This window comes from Zeugodacus cucurbitae, chromosome 5 (genome assembly GCF_028554725.1).
Source record: "Zeugodacus cucurbitae isolate PBARC_wt_2022May chromosome 5, idZeuCucr1.2, whole genome shotgun sequence".
Classification (NCBI taxonomy): Eukaryota; Metazoa; Arthropoda; class Insecta; order Diptera; family Tephritidae; genus Zeugodacus; species Zeugodacus cucurbitae.
In genome coordinates this window covers 17,728,045-17,748,804 of record NC_071670.1, presented here as the reverse complement: position 1 = coordinate 17,748,804, position 20,760 = coordinate 17,728,045, and the positions used below count along the sequence as shown (strand labels likewise).

At 34.9% G+C, this 20,760-nt stretch overlaps 2 protein-coding genes across 6 annotated transcripts in view; one reads left to right on the top strand and one right to left on the bottom strand.

The window, feature by feature from the left end:
- Positions 1–16,041, top strand: part of LOC105218086 (acidic phospholipase A2 PA4) — a 34,212-nt gene extending 18,171 nt beyond the window's left edge. For 4 of the 5 annotated variants that reach the window (XM_054231393.1, XM_054231395.1, XM_054231394.1 and 1 more), the window contains 4 exons: positions 10,909–11,070; positions 11,133–11,302; positions 11,364–11,558; positions 11,623–12,383. In XM_054231393.1, coding sequence (XP_054087368.1) covers positions 10,910–11,070; positions 11,133–11,302; positions 11,364–11,558; positions 11,623–12,191 — 1,095 coding nt within the window. In that variant the 5' untranslated portion in view covers position 10,909 and the 3' untranslated portion in view covers positions 12,192–12,383. Of the gene's footprint in view, positions 1–10,908; positions 11,071–11,132; positions 11,303–11,363; positions 11,559–11,622; positions 12,384–15,848 lie in introns of those variants that run through there. The other variant, XM_054231396.1, reaches the window with a different exon arrangement.
- Positions 16,042–18,829: 2,788 nt separating this feature from the next.
- Positions 18,830–20,503, bottom strand: LOC128921970 (uncharacterized). Its single transcript, XM_054231054.1, has one exon. The coding sequence runs from the start codon at positions 20,501–20,503 to the stop codon at positions 18,830–18,832; it is 1,674 nt and encodes a 557-aa protein (XP_054087029.1).
- Between the last annotated feature and the right edge of the window lie 257 nt (positions 20,504–20,760).

Here is a 20,760-nt window from a genome sequence, read left to right as displayed (position 1 = left end):
AAATCGGATAATAACCACGCCCACCTCCCATACAAAGGTTAGGTTGAAAATTTCTAAAAGTGGGTTAATTCCCTAACAAAAAACGTCAGAAACACCAAATTTTGCATAAGAAATGGCAGAAGGAAACTGCACTGAGATTTTTTTACAAAATGGAAAATGGGCGTGGCGTCGCCCACTTATGGGTCAAAAACCATATCTCAAGAACTATTCGACCGATTTCAATGAAATTCGATTCGTCTGATTCGTCCATCTGATTCGTTCACTTTATAATGTATTCATAAGGAACCAATGAAGCTAGCGGAATAGAACTTTACACAAATACTGTATTTGAGCTGTGACATCACTTGTGGAAAAATTGTCAAAATCGGACCACGACTTTTTAAGGCCCCTGATATCGAACATGAAGAACTCAGTGCCTAAGGTTAATTTTTCACCGAAAAGATAGGTAAATCCCTGAGATATTTTAATGTTATTCATTCCCTCTGAATTTTTTTCTTATAACAGTTTCTCTCTGTACTTAGCCCTTCCTTACTTGTTAAAGCAACTGTTAAAATGGCCTGCACTAGTGTAACGGTCAAAGACTTCCACTGAAGTTGTCTTTCGACTAAGTTTAACAATTTTGTGGTCTTCCGTTAGGCAAACTATTTTTGAAGTGAAAACATAAGTCTTGAAGTTGTTCGTGTTAAAAAATAGTAATAGTAATAGTAAAAATAATTTGCAAGTATTAAAAAAATTATACTGCGATCTTTTCATATAATCGTAAGGACAAAATGCTCAAATGAAGCTCAAAAACTTTGAAAAAAAAATCAATACTACAAAAAATAATCTCACTATTCGAGTGTAACGGCATTTATTTAACGGTTAACTATTATATTTATATACGTACTTCTATATATGTATCCAAGTATCTGTGGAGTGAAATCGTATGACTACGATGACTATCATTTCATTAATTTAATTATTTGCTACCGCTGAAGAAGCATTGAAAATGAAATAATGAACCATCAAAACCAGTTTAAATTACGAATCGAATGAGTGGAGATTTTTTGGCAAATTTCAATGCCACAGTTATTGTAAATACTCATATGTAGTATAAAGCCTTCTATGTAAGCACATACCTAAGTATGTAGACAATGTAACTCTTTAAAGCATTCTTCACATATTTTTTATAACTTCATACGCTTTTACACTGTGTAAGAAGTTGAAATTAAAAAGCTATTCAGGTTAACTGCTCGAGAAGAGCAAATTAATTAAATTTAATTAGCAATATAAACTGAAGACATTATGTTCTCATAATCAGATAAACTTCTAAAACGGATGAAGAATGATGCTCTGAAATAAATGCATATTTTAGCAAGACCCCTCAGTCGGTCAGTAATACCCTATACAGACGGGAGAGTTAATCCCGATTAACTGCGCTTTTAATCAGATCCAGATATGTAGGTGACAGAGTAATAAACTCCCAGAAACAGCTGATTGGCAATAATATTTTCATTTCCGCCGTCTGTCAGGGGTATAAGACACAGCATATAAGAGAAATTTAATTTTACAACAATTATATTTCTACCGACAACTTAAACCTACAAAACAATTGGAATATTCATGCTATGAAGATTATTTTGTAAAAAGTTAATCAAATGTAGTAAAATAACTATTTGGGCTTGTTGAAACAATAGAAAATTTGAAGAATTATCGACTATATGTGCTATTGTAAGTGCCGATCAATCGCTAAATTATCGACTGTGAATGAATTTCAATAGTTTATTTGTCGACAGCTATTTTTCTTTCGTTAGAAATTTTTGAAATTTGTCGAGCAAATTACACAATACCAAATTAAAATATAATCGACTGGAGTATATTATACTGCCAGTCGACACTCGCCATAGGGGGGTAAAATTATTTATAAACGGACTGTTGTTAGTGATAAATCCTAAAATATGAAATATTTTTTTAATCCCAAATTCTATTCAATATTTCTATAAAGCTAGTAACAATGAAAACGTTCGAAAATAGTTTTAAAAATATCCATCGTCCTTTTTTTTTGTCCAGCCTGCAGTTTTCGAGCATAGTCTGAGACCATTTGTCTAAACTTCTAACATAATAAAAACTTTCGAAAACGAATAGCTTATTATTTCATCTCTAAATATACACATTTAACGGTAATTTCAAATTCCGGCTGGGAACACAGTCCTAAAACCGTTCAGTCCTTCAAAGACTGCTGAAGCAATACATGTTAGAGAAATACCTCAAATGTAGAATGTAGAGATTGCGCCAATAGATTAGGAACACTTCCGCTTGAGGTCTCTCTTGCAAACACTAAGTACGATAGATTTAGCAGATCGTAAAGCATGCTTAGAATGATGAAACATTAGAGCATAGTCCCTTCAAAAGTCCAGCCTGCAGTCGGTTTAGTCTTACGGTTACCGTTCACTGCCGTCTTCTTCAAGTTCGGAGAGAATGTTGTTTTTAGTATCAAAAAAATGACGAGTTCGGTTCAATCAAGCTCTCACGCCTATATACACAGTATACAGTATATAACTAATTAACAACGACATGCTCCCGCAAATACCTGCTCCTGTGTGTAAAATAATGAGAGAATAAAAGTTACGTTTTTATTGGTTTCCTTAACATGAAATTATATCTGGCGAAAATTGTAAAAAATAATCTATTCAAAATTCGATATTCCGATATTCATGTTCCTCACATATTACATTTCTCGGTTATTTTGCAAATTTATTAAATTTTATAGTGAAATAACAAGTGATTGGGAAAAGTTACTGTTTTCTGATCAAGAAAAAAAGGTAAATAGAGTCGAATCCGATGGAAAAGTTAAAGAGTGAGAAACTGTTTCACAGTACATAGTGGAGTCAATGTTTGTAAAACTGGTGTTTCAGTTACGAAAATATATACATATATAAAATATAAATATATATAAATTTACCTACTATTGTCTGACCAACATGTGTCCATATGTAGAATGATAGAATGATTATAGGGTATGCACAACGACCTATGGTCTATGGTCAGGCCCTTGCCTGACCTAATATCGTTGTTAATTGTTGTCTTGCAACTAAACAAACAACTGTGTGTGTATAGATGTCCGTTCATCTAATTCATTTAATCGCACACTTTGGGGGATATTTTCAAAATTTTAGTTGAACAAGTCTCGATTAGCGTTATGTGCTAATACCAAGAATGAATTTGTGCAATCCATACTTACTAATAGCTTTCTTATATCATGTTCCGACAGAAAATTTGAAGTGATTAGATTACATTTAAACGCTTCACAAAACTATCCTGTTCTCACTGCCGCTGGAGATTTATAAATTAGCTATTTTTGACGCATATACGTAAGAGTATTTCTGCTGTGAAACTATGAAAACACAAATTATAACTTATTATAAAAAATAATTAATTGTTTATTGTGGCTTTGGTTTAAAATATCTTCCCAAGTAATTTATTCAATATTATATTGATGAATTTTAAAAATATAATACGGTTGGTACTCTTCTTCTTCTGAAAGCCAGCAGCAGCCAACACCTAATAGCTGTAAATAAATACTCTTCGCAGCTGTTGGCCATTTTTATACCCTCAACAGGGTATATTAAGTTTGTCACGAAGTTTGTAACACCCAGAAGGAAGCGTCGGAGGCCCTATAAAGTATATATATAACTGATCGGTATGTTGAACTGAGTCGATTTAGCTATGTCCGTCTGTCTGTCTGTCTGTATATATACGAACTAGTCCTTCAGTTTTTAAGATATCGTTTTGAAATTTTGCAGATGTTATTTTCTCTTCAAGAAGCTGCTCATTTGTCGGAACTGCCGATATCGGACCACTATATCATATAGCTGTCATACAAACTGAACGATCGGAATCAAGGGCTTGTTTGGAAAACTTCCGCATTTTACTACATATCTTCACGAAATTTAGTGTGAGTTATTGTTCATAGAAATACTTTAATCTCCGAAGAAATTGTTCAGATCGGTTCACTATAGCATATAGCTGCCATACAAACTGAACGATCGGAATCAATGGCTTGTATGGAAAATTTTCGCATTTGACGTGGTATCTTCACGAAATTTGACATGGATTACTGCATAAGGTAATAATATATTCTCCGAAGAAATTGTTCAGATCGGTTAACTATATAACCTTAATGTTTCTAGCAAACAATCCGGCTAAAAAGAATTAGTAAAATGTTTTCTTTTTTTACTTACTTTTTCTTACGTCTTTAGATTTGCTTAAACATATAGTTACTAAAAGAAATGCACCTGTGAAGGGTTTATTAGCTTCGGTACAGCCGAAGTTAACGTTTTTTCTTGACAGTTGACAGTTTGTAGTGAAAAGCAGCTCTGATTAAACAAATGTGTCCAATCAGAGTCACACAGGGGGATTTGGAGTAGTTCAGCTTCAAATCACTTCGGTGAAGTGATTCTGAAGTGTATGGCGAAACCATGTTAAATCCATAGTTTAGTGAGTTAAACGTCTCAACAGCCTAAGCCTCATGGATTAGTGTCTGTGGGAACATAATATTATAGCTTAGGCACTGATGATAATAAATAAATTCTGTCCATGAATAGTCCATGTAATATGTCGATTTGGTAACTTACTTCGTTTTTACTTGAGTATTAGTTGCGAGGCCACAAGTTTCTTCATTTAAGGTTTCTCCAAATATTGCAATAAATTTTAATTCTAGCAAAAATTGTAAAGCGTTTCCACACGAACTGAAACATCCTTACTTAGAACAATAAACACGTACATACGTGAACTTGGTTTAATATGTTTTGCATTTGCTTTTGTAAATACTTAAAAGTGTCATACTTCCTATTTTTTTAATTACCAATTTCCTATGACTATCGACTCGCACACGTAATGCCATAAAATGTACCGTTTACGTGCAAATGCTGTAAATACGTCATTAAACAGCAGCTTTCGTGGTCAGATAACTATCACAACGCTTCAATAAAGACGAATAAATGACCTACAGCAATAAACCTACAACTTTTACTGCTAACAACAACAAAATCAAATGAAATCAAAATGCCGTAAATGAAATGGAAGCACACATACAAACATATAATCTTTAGCGCGTTGACTGTGGCCGGCTTATAGGCCAGTCAATTAATTTATTAATATCGCTAAATATGTATTTGAAACAAAGCAGAGCGAGCAGTGCATAAATGCGGTCAATATACGAACACAAACGTCACAACAAACGAAGCGAAAACGAACGTACGGTCATTGGACTTGAAAAAAGAAGCTATTGACCCTGAACCGGTGCGATAGCAAACAGCTAGTCTAAATATTTTTTATTAAAAAAAAAAACAGTTGAATACATATGTACATACAAACAACAGTAAAAGAATATGTAAATAATAGAAATCGAACGCTCAACCCACACAACGGCGGTTAGCGGATGACGCTTCGCCAAAACCTTGTAGAGTAACGAATCGAACAAACAACTAGTATAAATTAAATAGAGTGGCAAAAGCAAATAGTGAAATAATATTAGAAAATTGTGTGATTATACAACTTTAATGTGTGATCTTCAAATAATAACTTAACTTAATATCTAGCTAAGTAATGCTGAAATGTATACGACTACTAGTTATTAAACTGAAATTGATATACATATGCACATACATATAAGAGTATAATTTTTGGCATCTCAATAATGAATATGTAAATAAACAGCGTCTTCTTTTGTGATTTCCTCTTTCAAGTTCAAGTTGGGGCACTGCCAAGCAGTATCTGTGTATGTATTTAAAACCGTTATAATTAGCAGATGCCAGTCGTTACAATGCTTTAAGGTCGGTCTTATTGTCAGCTGTTAACAATTAGTATTTTCCGCGAGCGTTAATGAAGTTTGCGAAATGAGGTTACGCCAGTCTAGAGTACTCAAAAAGGTCTAAAGTTTATCACTTATTCTTGAAGTAAGAAAGAAAGACATTGAATTTTGCGCTTCCAGGCCTTATCAATGTAATCGAGTAGACAAAAGATTTTGAAATTAACTTCTCGATACACAAACTTCGAAATCAGCTAAAAAATCTAAAAAAAAATGAAAACGGCTTCGTAATCTACATACGGTTAGGTTAGTTTATGTCAAGTGGTAGATCCCGTCGTTCTAAAGTCGGCTAATATCGATTCCAGTCACTTCACTGATTTCGCCGAAGATGTGTGTTTTAACGTAAGTCTGGCGATTGCTGGACATCGAAGGAGGAAGCGCTCGGATGATTCCTTTTTGCCTCCAAAGAGCTTTGGCAATTAGTGTCGGGCTCGATCCCAAGCCTCACCGTATGTGTGCCTATTGGACAATGACCAGTAAGCAAAGCAATGATTGCGGCGAAAAGAGCCTTCCTAAACGACAGCAGCTGGTAGGACCGTTTTCGAGCGAAGGTGCTAGTTGTTGTCCAGCGTTTGGCGAGCTCACTCGAAGTCAATGTGTCTAGCTCTTTAGCGCAAATGGACCATGGACTACCCACACGCTTCCATTCCGCCGTCAATGTTGCTAGGGTACCCTCTCTTGCAAGCTGGTCCGCTCTGCAGTTTCCAGCAATCTACATAAGACTTGCTATTAAAGTACATCTGTTTTTAGATTTAAATACATGTTGCGCGAAATGCCAGACTGGTTCAACATGCTAAGAGTATGTTGGTATGTTCATTGTGTGTGTATACAATTTTCAGATTTTTTCCACCAATATTTTTGGAAAATTTCAAATCCTGGAAGATATTCCGTCTCAAACAGCTGTAGGCGGGATCGATGACTCAGCATCCTGTCCTGTGTCCTGCAGAGAACACTACCAACTTTCCTAAAACTAGGGGCTTCATCCAAACACAGCACCACAAAGCGAAAATTTTAGTTAACCGTGTGCTAATAAGATTTCATTAACATTCTCTGCTATTTTGGTTTGCAGCCTCTGTTCCTATGGCCTCGGTTGTCAACTGCTATTTGGACTGCAGTTAAGTCTAATTGTGGTCTAACATATGTATGTACATAATTTTATTTAAATGAGCTTGTTAAATATTTGTTCATATGTTCGTTTCAGTAGCTTTTTGGCTTACTACTTTATGGTGACAATAATTATATAAATATTAGCAGTGTTCACCGTTTGTTTATTTTATTATTGGAACTAGGCAACATATTGCGTATGTGAATGTTGAATTAAGCAAATTGAGGAGTCTTTTGTTCTCAAAGTGTAGTACTGAATACAGCGTAAACTAAATGCAAAATGACACAAGAATTTGGCGTTCGAGGTTTAAACAATTTCCATTTTCACACCCAAGCTACACAAAGTGTTTCATACAACCTTAGCTGGTTTAGGCTTTCCACAGAACTCTTCAGAAATCTAGTGAAAAAAGAGATTTTTTTTATTTTCAGCATTAAATGACACAGCAAACCAGAGAGTTTTTTTTATATAATTGGAAGCAATATCCTGAAATCCGGTTTTCTCGTAAAGGTCACAATTTTTCAATATTGGTTTGAAATAATTTTTTTTATTAAAAAATATAAATACAATTATTTAAAATTGGGACATCTTGCATAAATTCAGTTAAAATGAAATAATGTTAAAATGAAATGCTGAAATATTTTTAAATTTAATATTTTATCGACACAAACTTTTCTAAAATCAATATTGCTCCATTTGTTTACAATTCCTTGCTTGTATCGATTTAGTTGAATTCAAAAATTATAACATGTGGCAACTCTTCTGAAAAAATTTTCTATTTGATATTGTAATAATAAGTTTATCTTAACAGTTTTATTGAACCAATTTTTTAACATATGGCAACACTAACGAAAAAAGTTGTATTCGTTAGGTTACTTCATTAATTTATAATTTTTGTTTATTATATAATTTTGTTTAACATATAAATATCACATAGGTGGCAACCTTCAAACTATTTTTTTACGTACCATATACTAGGGTATACATATGTACGTGTGATGACCTAAAATTATGCATCATTAATAATAAATCGAGCGCGTTGAATGCAATAAAATGTACAGATCACAAAAACAAGAAATATTTTTCTACAAAGTCATTTGAGTACTATTAATGTTGGCGCTGATTGTGGAAAAAAGAACGGCAATGACCTCCAGCAGAATTGGCCAACAGCTTAACGGTCTATAAAATGGCTAGCATACATATTAACTTTAGTGAAGACAGCACACAAACTCGTTTATGTGTAAAGATGCCCTGTAGAGAGACACACGAGGGCAATACAAACTATTTTTTGAACTGGATAAAATCAGTTTGAGATACTTTAGCTAAGTCTGATCGCGGATTTAATTTATTTAATTTAAGGTCATTAGATATTTTCAATTGTAAGCATTCTTATAGCCCTTCATATTGTAATATTTACATTATCTAATCAAATTCATAAAGTTTAAATAGGTGGCAACCATACTTAAGAATATTGATATATTATATTGTTCTAGAGTTTCCTTCTGAAATTTGTTTAAGCTATAATTCGCTTTAAAACGCTTTAATTTATATTGTAATTATGTATTTCCTTACCTTATGAATTATATTGTTCTAGAGTTTTCAAACAGCTGGCAATTCTTCTTAAAAACATATGCAGCAGAAATATTTCAAAAGGTTTTATAATTTTATTTCGACATTAATTTTTGTGCATAAATACATTTTAACTTTATTATTGTTATATTTATTTTTTTTTTTATAAATATTACCCAAGTAAATTATTTAAAAGGCGGCAACATTTGAAATCTGCAGTTTGTAGGTTTTCTTTCAGTCTCATATGGAATATTAATTTCAAATTTTCAAACAGTTGGCAAAGGTTCAACAATATTGTTTCAAAAACATTTTAAGTACAACGATTAAAAATTTAAAAGCATATTAAAATTTATTGGGAAATTAATTAAGTATGTAAGCGATTCATATACCACAATCGTGACGAAATTTCGTTGCAGTCAATCGATTTTACATGCGTGCCTAAGTCACAAACCAACCTACTGCTCCGTTCGCAGAGTGTCATCATTTAAGATAAATCAAAACATATAACTTGAATATTTCCTACAGGGTATTCACACAAGCATTAACATTTAGCCCAATGAGTTCTTGAAATTACTTACTTACTTGATTAACTACACTTTAATAAGGCGCATAGCAAAATCTGTAAAATTCAAGTAGCCACTATGCCCTTAATCTTTTTTACTATCCAATTGAAAACGTGTTTTTTCTGTTTTGTGGTTGTTGCTTCTTCTATTTCTTGTTGTTGTAAAATATCATTCTCGCTGCTAGTTAGTTGGTGTTATTGGATAACCTTTTTCATTAGCTCTTTAAGCTGATACTACTTGGCTGACAGTTCTTTTTAAAGATCACGCATGAGTGTTAAGGTTATATACGAGTATAAACATATACATACATATGTATATTTTAAGATACTTATTTGTTTGTAATATATCGTAGATTATTTGTGTTCGTTTTTGATTTACAACTTCCAACTTGCTGCTGGATGCTAATTAATTCCCTGCAGTGGTAATGATTCTTCGTATATGTATGTATTTAACTACAATGTAATAGATTATATAATGATTATAAAAACCAACTCAAAGCATTTGTCACAACCACCAGGAGGTACTTGTTTTACTCATACTTTTGACTGTTTTGAGTTTCGGAGTTCGGAAGCTGATTTTGATCGATGTAAAGATAAGTCACAATTTTGTGATGAGGACGCTTCACTTTAAGTTAGTAAATTTTGACAACCTAGTATCTCGTCGAAGATATTGAAAGAGTCACGATAAACCAGTAATGGGTTCCAGGGCATAGTGATATACCTGGAAACTGCGAAGCAAATGAACTAGCCGGACTAGGCCTTAACTTACAGTTAGATGCTAATAAAGAAGGAATTCATATACCTCCGGCAATGTGCAGATATTTACTACACAAATATGCTGTACATATATACAGCTGAATACCAATGGAAACAATCAACTACTTGCTCAACAAGCAGACAAACGTGGCTTGAGTGGAATAAGAGCCGCACATGCCGAAATTTAAAAGGAATGATATAAGAACCTTAATAGGGGTGTTAACAGGTTTTTGTCTGATTTGGAGACACAACATCTTGACTACTGCAGAAAATGCCAAGAAGTAGAAAAAGAAGATACTAGGTGTTCTTTCAATCAAGGCCAACTTCCATTAGTAGTCATTAAGGAGTTAGGGGTAGTCAGAGACACCAAAAATATTAGAATTTTCAGTAATTTTAGTTTTCTATTAAATCATGTTATTTTAGACAATGTTTTGACATGAAGTCATGAAAACAGGAACAGAAAATTGTAGTTTCCAAAGTTATAGCTGTTTGTGTTGACCCAGTTCCAAAACAAGGTAATTGCGGTGATAATCATAAGTCCTTGTAGATTTATCTAAATTGGTCCAGTTAATTGGTCTTAAAACTTCGAAATATTTGAATAATCGAAAGTTTCGATCCGGCCAAGGATAATCATGTATTCTAAAAACTGTATAAATTTCATTCAAATATACTTAGAGTTACAGTTGTCACCAGTTCGAAAAACAAAGTTTTGAGAAAAACGCATTTAAAGTTCCACACTAGCGTGTTGGAGTGCTGAGCGCTCTTTGTTTTTTTTTTTCAAATAACTCGAAAAGTAATTATTAGATCATCCATTTTCAGATAATGCTTTTAAGATATTACATTTAACGAAAATGCAAACATTAAAGAGATTATTTTTTGAAAATCCTGACTACCCCTAACCCCTTAACAACTTTTATCATAAGAACAAGTCTACTCTCGCTTTTAGCTGTTTCGAAGATCTGTTTTGAACACCTCGCGACCTCTAGCTACTGAAGAAATTTTAACTGATATGGAGTAATTTTTACCATTACGTTTGTCAATAACCAAAAAAAATCATCTTTCTTTTTGCAGCATGTCAAAGAAGCTCTTCATACTCGTTCTAACCGTGGCGCTGGTGGTGACAATATTTGTTGACAGTGTCAGTAGCTCCGCAGTGTTAATCTCGGACAATGCCATGTCAGTTATGGTGGAGCTTTCATCACGGCATCCATTTTGTAAAATGCATACTGATCGGTGAGTTATACTTATATGAGTTCGTAACCTTAAATAAATACTTATTCTAAACTACTGTACAGTGGTGATATTCAACGCATGCTGCTGCAATCGGATCCCAGGCGCATACGACAAGTACCGCGTGAATCGGTTATGGAGCTCGAGGAGGTTTGCTTAAAATCTGGCTCGTATGGTCGCGAGTTTCGTGGTGGTTTGGGTTTTATCTATCCCGGCACAAAATGGTGTGGACCAGGTGAGTGCAGTGTGTAATTACTCACAAGCATAGGAAGTTGAAATATTTACATACAACGCAGGCACCACTGCAGACGATTACAATGATTTGGGTCCGCATATCGGCGAAGATCGCTGCTGTCGCGAACACGATCACTGTCCGAATGTGTTGAATGTGGGCGAGTGTCGACGCGGTCTCTGCAATACCGGCACTTTTACGCGTTCGCATTGCGATTGTGATGCGCGTCTGCGCAAATGTTTGCAATCACTCAATACAGGTAATTGATGAAAGTTTTTCAGTTCCTAGTCGTAAGTTCTCAACTGTTCTCACTTTTTCTGCAGAAACGGCTAACACGCTCGGCGCCATCTTCTACAATGTGGTACAGGTGACTTGCTTCCAAGAGCGTAGTCCGTGCTCGGCACATCAAAGGTTCGAAGATTTTTTTTACCGTACAAATCGTTGTGATATTACATTCCGCCAGGCGGATCTATATGTGCCGCCCAATGCGGGCAATGTTATAGAGAAAATTCTGTCACACCCCTATGGATTGTCACTAAAGCCATACGCTTATCAGGAACCAACGCACGGTAATGAATATTACAGCCGATCGCTGCGCTCTGACAGCGGTCCGTCTGTAAGGCAGAATTTCAATTCGCTTACCAAACGTTTGGGTGTAAAAGTCGCCTCGGTGGGCTTGGCTGCGGTGAATATTTTCCGCGAGATCGTGCAGCGTCCTCGTGTGCTGTGGGACACTTTCAATTCTCGTGTTAGTTCCGAACTGCCCACAGGAAATACTAATGGACGCTCTGCAGCGGGACCTGGTTATTACTATGAGCGGCCAAATCATGGTTCCAGCTATTATTATAATCAAAGAAATAATATGCCTCCAAATAATTTTTGGGATAATTGAAGAGACTCTGAAAGACTGACTTAAGTTGCGATATTTTCGTTTCTTTATTTATTTGCGGAAAATCATAATTATAATTTACAATTAAATATTTTTCATTTAAGGCATTTTACATTCTTAGTTTTATATGATATCAGTATTAATAAATTTAATTTGTTAAACTTGTTTCAACACTTTTTTTTATATCTAAATTTACTCATTTGTTTTATTCCATTATCATACTGGACTGAAATAGGACTAGAATTCTTCTTAATGCACATTATAATTTTAGGTTTACCCCTGCGTCGAGCTACTATTTAAGCAATAAGTCTTAAAGGTACATCACCTTTGATAGCACGCTCTTCATGACCACATACTTTATGAAACCCTCACAGAAGTTTCAACATGATCTTCAAACTAGAACTTCCTCCAGAAGTGGGATAACCAGAAGTACCAAGCAGAAGCAGAGGAAAGATGGAATTTATGTAATACCTTTATAGAGCCAATAGATTTCTGTCATTTTCGTTACCGAACATACATATGTATATAGCAAGGTGAGAGATTATACCAAACGGCAAATCAGAAGAGGGATTCAGCAATATTTTCTTCAGATATAAATAGTTAAATTTGTAAATTTTGAGGCATACAGAAACGTAGTTCTATCTAAGTTATAGCTTATAAAAACCGGAAGATCTACTCAAAAGATAAAATTCAGAGATTTTCAAACTATTGGTAGTTATTACATAGCACGATTTCTATTCGCTTATAAATAATACAATGAAATACTATCTCTATGAAATTTTGTAGTAGTTCGAAAGTAGGATAAAATGTCAGGCGGTGTAGTTTTTTAAACACTTCCTTGTGTGCTACCACCCGACCAGAAGAATCTACATATATATACTATATATACTAGTGGCCTGGCCACTCATTGCTGTGGATAAGGTTACATGTATGTTAAATTCTAATTTGGTTAACTATTTGCTGCCTTTATGCCGCGATGTCTGAATTTGGTGTCTCCGCAAACGAATACGGCTGTGTAAGCTGACGTTGAGCAACACCAAAAGCTCCGTCAGGATCGGGAAGGACCTCTCCGAGCCGTTCGATACCAAACGAGGTTTCAGACAAGGTGACTCGCTATCGTGTGACTTCTTTAACCTGATACTGGAAAAAATAGTTCGAGCTGCAGAGCTAAATAGAGAAGGTATAATCTTCTATAAGAGTGTACAGCTGCTACATCGTACGCCGATGATATTGATATCATCGGAAGCAACAACCGCGCCGTTAGTTCTGCTTTTTCCCGCCTGGATAAGGAGGAAAAGCGAATGGGTCTAGTGGTGAACGAGGACAAGACGAAATATCTCGTGTCATCAAACAAACAGTCTGCGCATTCGCGTCCTGGCTCCCACGTCACTGTTGACAGTGATAACTTTGAAGTTGTAGATAATTTCGTATACCTGGGCACCAGCATCAACACCGATAATAATGTCAGTCTTGAAATCCAACCCAGAATCACTCTTGCCAACAGGTGCTACCATGGACTAAGTAAGCAATTGAAAAGTAAAGTCCTCTCTCGACGAACAAAAACTGAACTCTACAAGTCCCTCATAATTCCCGTCCTACTTTATGGTGCAGAAGCGTGGACGGTGCCAACATCCGATGAGACGGCACTAGGAGTTTTCGAGAGAAAGGTTTTGCGGAAGATTTATGGTCCATTAAACATTGGCAATACGGCAGAAGATGGAATGATGAGCTGTATGTGTTGTTCGACGACATAGACATAGTCCAGCGAATATAAAGACAGCGGCTACGCTGGCTGGGTCATGTTTTTCGAATGGACGAAAGTGCCCCAGCTCTGAAAGTTTTCGATGCAGTACCCGCTGGTGGAAGCCGAGGAGGAGGGTGACCTCCACTTCGATGGAAGGACCAGGTGGAGAAGGACCCGTCTTCACTTGGTATTACCAATTGGCGCCAAACTGCCAAAAGAAGAGATGCGTGGCGTGCTGTTGGGGACTAGGCTATAACCGCAGTGTCTACGCCAGTCAAGAAGAATAAGAAAGTGTCGGGATTATTAAAAAAGTTTCCATCCAAGTTTGTACTTGCACCTCAATTAATAAATTTGCGTCGTGACCAATAGGTTAGAAATTGTATGGCAGATTAAAACATTCTGTATTTGATTGCAGTTCTATTCCACCGCTCCCAATAATAATGTTTGTGCTGAGGAATCAATTTGAAATTGTATACGACTGAAGTGTTTCAAAATTTCACCATAAAATGATTTGGACATGCTTTATTCTCATTCTCAAAAGTACATAAGGATGTCACAAAAATATACATCCAATTTGAATCAAAGCGGTCAAAGAGTAGTAAATAGTTCATTGTCTATTTTTTAGTGAAGAGTTTCTCTACTATCTTGAGAAGACTCTTCTACTTTCCTTGCTTTCCGTCAGCTTTATTGGTTTGCGATAAATATACCAAAATTCTGTCTTAGGTTTTTTCTCGCCAATTTCTTAAACAAATAACCTCATCATCATGTGTTCTGAATTTTATAGCTTAAATCGTATATTTGTTATATTCCATTTTTTAAATACTATTTTTTAGGCGTTGCAGAAGGCCGATTTTGGTCATCAAGAATAGCAACCTTCTCATAGTATCAAAGTTTAAGTGTGAGCTAAATTATATTAGGATATCCAGTTCAAATTATCGCTTGACCAAATATATATAAATCCTAAAATTTGAAATATAAACTATCATATCTATTAAGTTGTACCAAACTGCAGGCGTGTGCAAAATTTCATTAAAATCGGTTCAGTAGTTTAAGCGCCATTCCCGGACAAACAACGTGATATGAAATTTTTATATATGTAGAAGATATATATATTTGGCTTTAAGCGATTATAGGAGGATGGGATCATGTGTAGAAGTTCACACTTGGGAGTGCCCAGGAACGATTCTTTTGCATATACCTATTTGCATTTAGCTCAGGACTTTCGATTTTTGACCAAGTATCCTCTGAGTAGCCAACAGACATACGTTTGGAGGCGGGCTAAAGTGAGAAGGCGATGTCCTCTGCTGCGGTTGTGCGTAGGGTTTGGGACCCACCACATAAAAAAACCCTCGCCAATGAAAGGCTCTAAATAATAATTCACTTGTATTTTAATTTTATGGACTGATATCAGAGTTTCGAATTGTTTTCTATAAATCAATTTTCAATAAAAATTTGTATATTCGAATTTAGTATTCCAATGCATGACTCGTTAAGTCGTGGATTCAAATCTAAACCGAAGTCAAATATTAAATCTTTAGTTCTACTTATCTCAACCTATCTCAATGGAGCCCATAGAAACATCAAAGTCACAGAAAGAACCGTGATAAGAAAAACTTTGAAAAGGTTAAAGCGATGTTATTTAAATTAAGCTACTTTCTGCACAATGACTTTAGAACGATCTTTGGTGTCATTATGCCACTTTTGATTATTTTATTGTTATGCCGATTTCGAAAGATACTACACACTTAAAAGAGCTATTAACGTGGGCAAATCTTCTAAAGAAAAATTCAGTTGCAATTATTATTGTCATTAAAGGTTTATACTCTATTGTAAATTGGATAATGAAGCAGTAATTTGGAAAAACATATGATTTAAATAAAAAAACATAGGCTTATAAAATCTATCGTTTCTTCTAGAGCTGGCTATAATAAAACGGAGCAGGACTCAATTTGCGCCCAGTGGCAATATCAACCATCTGAAAAATACGTACCCAGTGCACCAGGGCGTACTTAAAGGACCAATACAGAGCGAAATGAAGAAGATGTCTAATAGCAATGAAGCAACGGAACAACGAAAATTTTAGCAATTATCTCAATTACGAACTATAAATATGAAGTACCTAATCTTACATACATGCATACATACATATCTGAATACAAGTGAATAGAAATGTCTGACAAATATTAATAATATAATTGTCAAAATTATAATAAGTATACTTATCGTAACAAATTTTAAATACATGTTATATTATTTTATAAAAAAATATTTAATAATTATTCTGTCATTATTGATATCCCATATTGAATATGTACCAGTGAATACACCAGATTATAGTAATCGAAATCTATATACATACGTATATATGTTACAAATTACTTATTCACATATCAATTGTATATCAATTAGTGATGAGCTGTGACTGAAAATTCACTAATAACGACAGTGACTGCTAGGCCGTAATATTAGTGATTGGTGATTTTTGTGGCAATTTTACGACCCAATAAGTGAAATATATGCAAAATCTAATATTGCAAAAAAAGTATTTCGTATAAAACAATGAAAGAAAAATGCACGGCATTAAAAACAATTCATTTTATTTCAGATTGCGGATACTAAATAAACATATAAAACTATTTGGCTTTATAGCAGCCTGGTTTGTTATGCAAATTCTTTTAAATATTCATATCACTAAGGCAAGTAGAGATCGCTGGTCACTATAAAAAGTCACTGTGCTTTAAAAGTCGCCGTCATTCTTTTCACCGATACTGAAAACTCACTACTTCGCTCATCACTAATATCAATATGCATTAACAGTTATATAAAGTATGTGCAAATTAATAAAATGTTTTATGCTCAGAAAATACAATACGCTAAGCAACAAAACCTTGTGTATACTTTTACCTTAGGTGGCAGTTGATTACATTTTTTAAGTGACAACATTATATTTCTTAAGAGACCATACTTTAGTATTTCTTAATCTAATATTTTTTTACTTAAAATATTTTATTCAGGTGACAATATTTTTCCAACAAACCTGCCTTTTTAAGCCAATTTATGTAGCTGGAAAACAACCCTGCAAGACGAGTAGAGGTACTTAACTTATGGTGCATTGGTTACCAGTAAAAAAAGTATTATTTTATAGGTCTCACTTGTTTTAGCAGCAGGAAAAAAGTAACCATTTCTTCTCTTTTACAGCATGTTTACTTGCTCGCTCTCTTTCATTGATTTTGGTGCATATGTTTTTCTGCACTAATTTTTCTATTGTTTTGGAAAGGCATATGTCACTATGTGGTTAGCAGAGCCCTCTGTAGTAGGTTTTTATTTAATCAGCCATCTAACAGTGTAAAATGTTCGATTTATCATTTTCAGGGTCACCCCTTAGTCACAGGAAGTTTCGTTACTTAAATTTGGTTCAATGGTATCCATGGTTTCATTCTATAGTCACCGACTTTTTCCTTTAAAATGAAAATTTGAAATTGTTGTTTTATTTTTATTTATTTGATTGTATGAGGTACATATTTAGATTTATAAATTGGTATGGTATTTTACTTTATAATAATTATTATAGATTAATTTTTAAATATTAGCATTTTAGTACATAGTAAACTTATTTTTTGCAAACGTTTTAGCGGCTATAATTTATACATTGACAAAATTTACATATTTTACGTATAAAGTTAGTATTAATTAATAATTGTTTATAAATTACAATTTCTTAAAAGTTTTAAGTATTGATTTTTTGTGTTGTTATACAATACAAATTAAATTTCACTACTATTACGATTGTTTTCGTTTCACGTATTCATTTGTATATAGATGCTAATTTAACAATATTTTATATTTGAATTAATAAATTTAGTGCTATTGCGAACGTTCAAAATTTATATGTATATTAACTATCATAATATTGAAAATGATAAATTGTAAGTTCAGCTTTATAATTCTTGCATAGTCAAATCAGAAACAGAATAAAAAACTTCGAGCCCTATGTTACTATGTTAACTATCCATTGTGTATATCCAAGGGCATCATATGATGCGTCGAAAATAAGTAGTGAAACTGCTAATCTAAAGCCCGAAGTAATTTGTGGTAGTTGCTTAGAAATAATTAGAAATTATTTGCAGGTTGCGTTGTGCGATTTTGACTTTTATTCTGAATTTGAATATGTATTAATTGTTGCTGCTGCTGTGGGTGTTGCTGTCTGAGTAGTGATTACATGATGGTTGAAGGTATTCACATGTTACACTATTTGGCGATTATCCACCATTATAAGAATATAAAAATTATTGTTTTGTTTTAGTTTTGCAATTAAATTAATTCCGATAATACCTGTTGTTGTATATTTTATGTGTATTTCTGGTGCACGATTTTTGTTACTCTCTGACACAAAGGACTACTAGTGCTTCTTCCATCATACTTACATCCACTCACTTCAAATTTTCTTTTCATATGAATGGTGGCCATGGCGGCGATTTCGAAAGGTTCATTGTAGTACATGCATCTCTTATACATATAAAAATTAAGCTACACTATATCCAAGATTATACAATCACTAAATTTTGTATAAACTATGTACTTAATTATTTCATGACAATATTTCCATATTGTAATACTCATCCTTCTTGGATAGAAGTGAAGTGGAGTAAGTAAGTGGAAGTGGAGTGGAGAGTAATGAGAACACTTTTTATGCTATGTATATTACAATTTATTAGAACTCTTTTTGAAAAACATCATAAAATAATCAATTTAAGATTAGGTCGTTTATAAATAACATATTTAAAATATTTAAAACTCATCGTATGTCGTGGGCGACTTCCATTTTAATGCATTGTGTCGGTCATTCATACAGTGATTATAGGATTTATTTTTTCCTTCTCTTTCTCTGTCATTCGTCTCAGTTACCGAACCATAGTTTAATCCCTTTACTCTTTCCCTTTGTATCCTTACAATCAGTATTAGATGATCGTACTCTATTTTGTTTTACTCCCTTTGAACCGCATGCTACTGCACCGCCTTCTCTTTTCTTCGTGTTAGCAATGCCAGGAAAACCTGCCAGGGCTTTCAAAATATCGTCGAGAGGGAAAAGTGGAGAACGAATTTCACTGCCCGATTTGTTAGTGTCTTCCCCAGGGTTTTTTACCTTCTCTGAGTTTGATGAGCCACTGCCCGATTTGTTAGTGTCTTCTCCAGGGTTTTTTACCTTCTCTGAGTTTGATGAGTCACTGCCCGATTTGTTAGTGTCTTCTCCAGAGGTTGGTACCTTCTCTGAGTTTGATGAGCCACTGCCCGATTTGTTAGTGTCTTCCCCAGGGTTTTTTACCTTCTCTGAGTTTGAAGAGTCACTGCCCGATTTGTTAGTGTCTTCTCCAGGGGTTTTTACCTTCTCTGAGTTTGATGAGCCACTGCCCGATTTGTTAGTGTCTTCTTCAGGGGTTTTTACCTTCTCTGAGTTTGATGAGCCACTGCCTGATTTGTTAGTGTCTTCTTCAGTGTTTTTTACCTTCTCTGAGTTTGATGAGTCACTGCCCGATTTGTTAGTGTCTTCTCCAGAGGTTGGTACCTTCTCTGAGTTTGATGAGACACTGCCCGATTTGGTAGTTTCTTCTTCAGGGGTTTTTACCTTCTCTGAGTTTGATGAGCCACTGCTCGATTTGTTAGTGTCTTCTCCAAGGGTTGGTACCTTCTCTGAGTTTGATGAGACACTGCCCGATTTGTTAGTGTCTTCTTCAGGGGTTGGTACCTTCTCTGAGTTTGATGAGCCACTGCCCGATTTGTTAGTGTCTTCTCCAGGGGTTGGTACCTTCTCTGAGTTTGATGAGACACTGCCCGATTTGTTAGTGTCTTCTTCAGGGGTTTTTACCTTCTCTGAGTTTGATGAGACACTGTCCGATTTGGTAGTTTCTTCTTTAGGGGTTTTTACCTTCTCTGAGTTTGATGAGCCACTGCTCGATTTGTTAGTGCCTTCTCCAAGGGTTGGTACCTTCTCTGAGTTTGATGAGACACTGCCCGATTTGTTAGTGTCTTCTCCAGAGGTTGGTACCTTCTCTGAGTTTAATGAGACACTGCCCGATTTGTTAGTATCTTCTCCAGGGGTTGGTACCTTCTCTGAGTTTGATGAGACACTGCCCGATTTGGTAGTTTCTTCTTTAGGGGTTTTTACCTTCTCTGAGTTTGATGAGCCACTGCTCGATTTGTTAGTGTCTCCTCCAAGGGTTGGTACCATCTCTGAGTTTGATGAGACACTGCCCGATTTGTTAGTGTCTTCTTCAGGGGTTGGTACCTTCTCTGAGTTTGATGAGCCACTGCCCGATTTGTTAGTGTCTTCTCCAGGGGTTGGTACCTTCTCTGAGTTTGATGAGACACTGCCCGATTTGTTAGTGTCTTCTTCAGGTGTTGGTTCCTGCTCTGATCTCATCTCAGATGGTTTCGTTTCAGAGGCTGCATTCCCTCCATCAGAGACTGCTGTTATATCCTTTGCTCCGTCTGCAGCGCTTTCAATACAGTTAACTATAGCAAGCAATGCTGTGGCCAAAAGGCCGATATACAGAAAAGTCGTTAATTTCGCCATTTCGTTATTTTTGCGGCATACCCTGATATGATGTGAATTTCAATTCACTCTACGGTGTTTTTATACCCAATTTTCTGTAATTCGGACATATTCTGTAAATATTTGCAAAAATGCACACCTGTACAATTGAACTTCGCAAATGAATTTTTGTCTAAGCACTTATTTGTCAAAAAATGTCTTATCGATCAATTTTACGTATTTGTGGAGTTTGTCTAAGGAAAATTTTTAAGATTTTTATATGTATTCCATCATGGTAA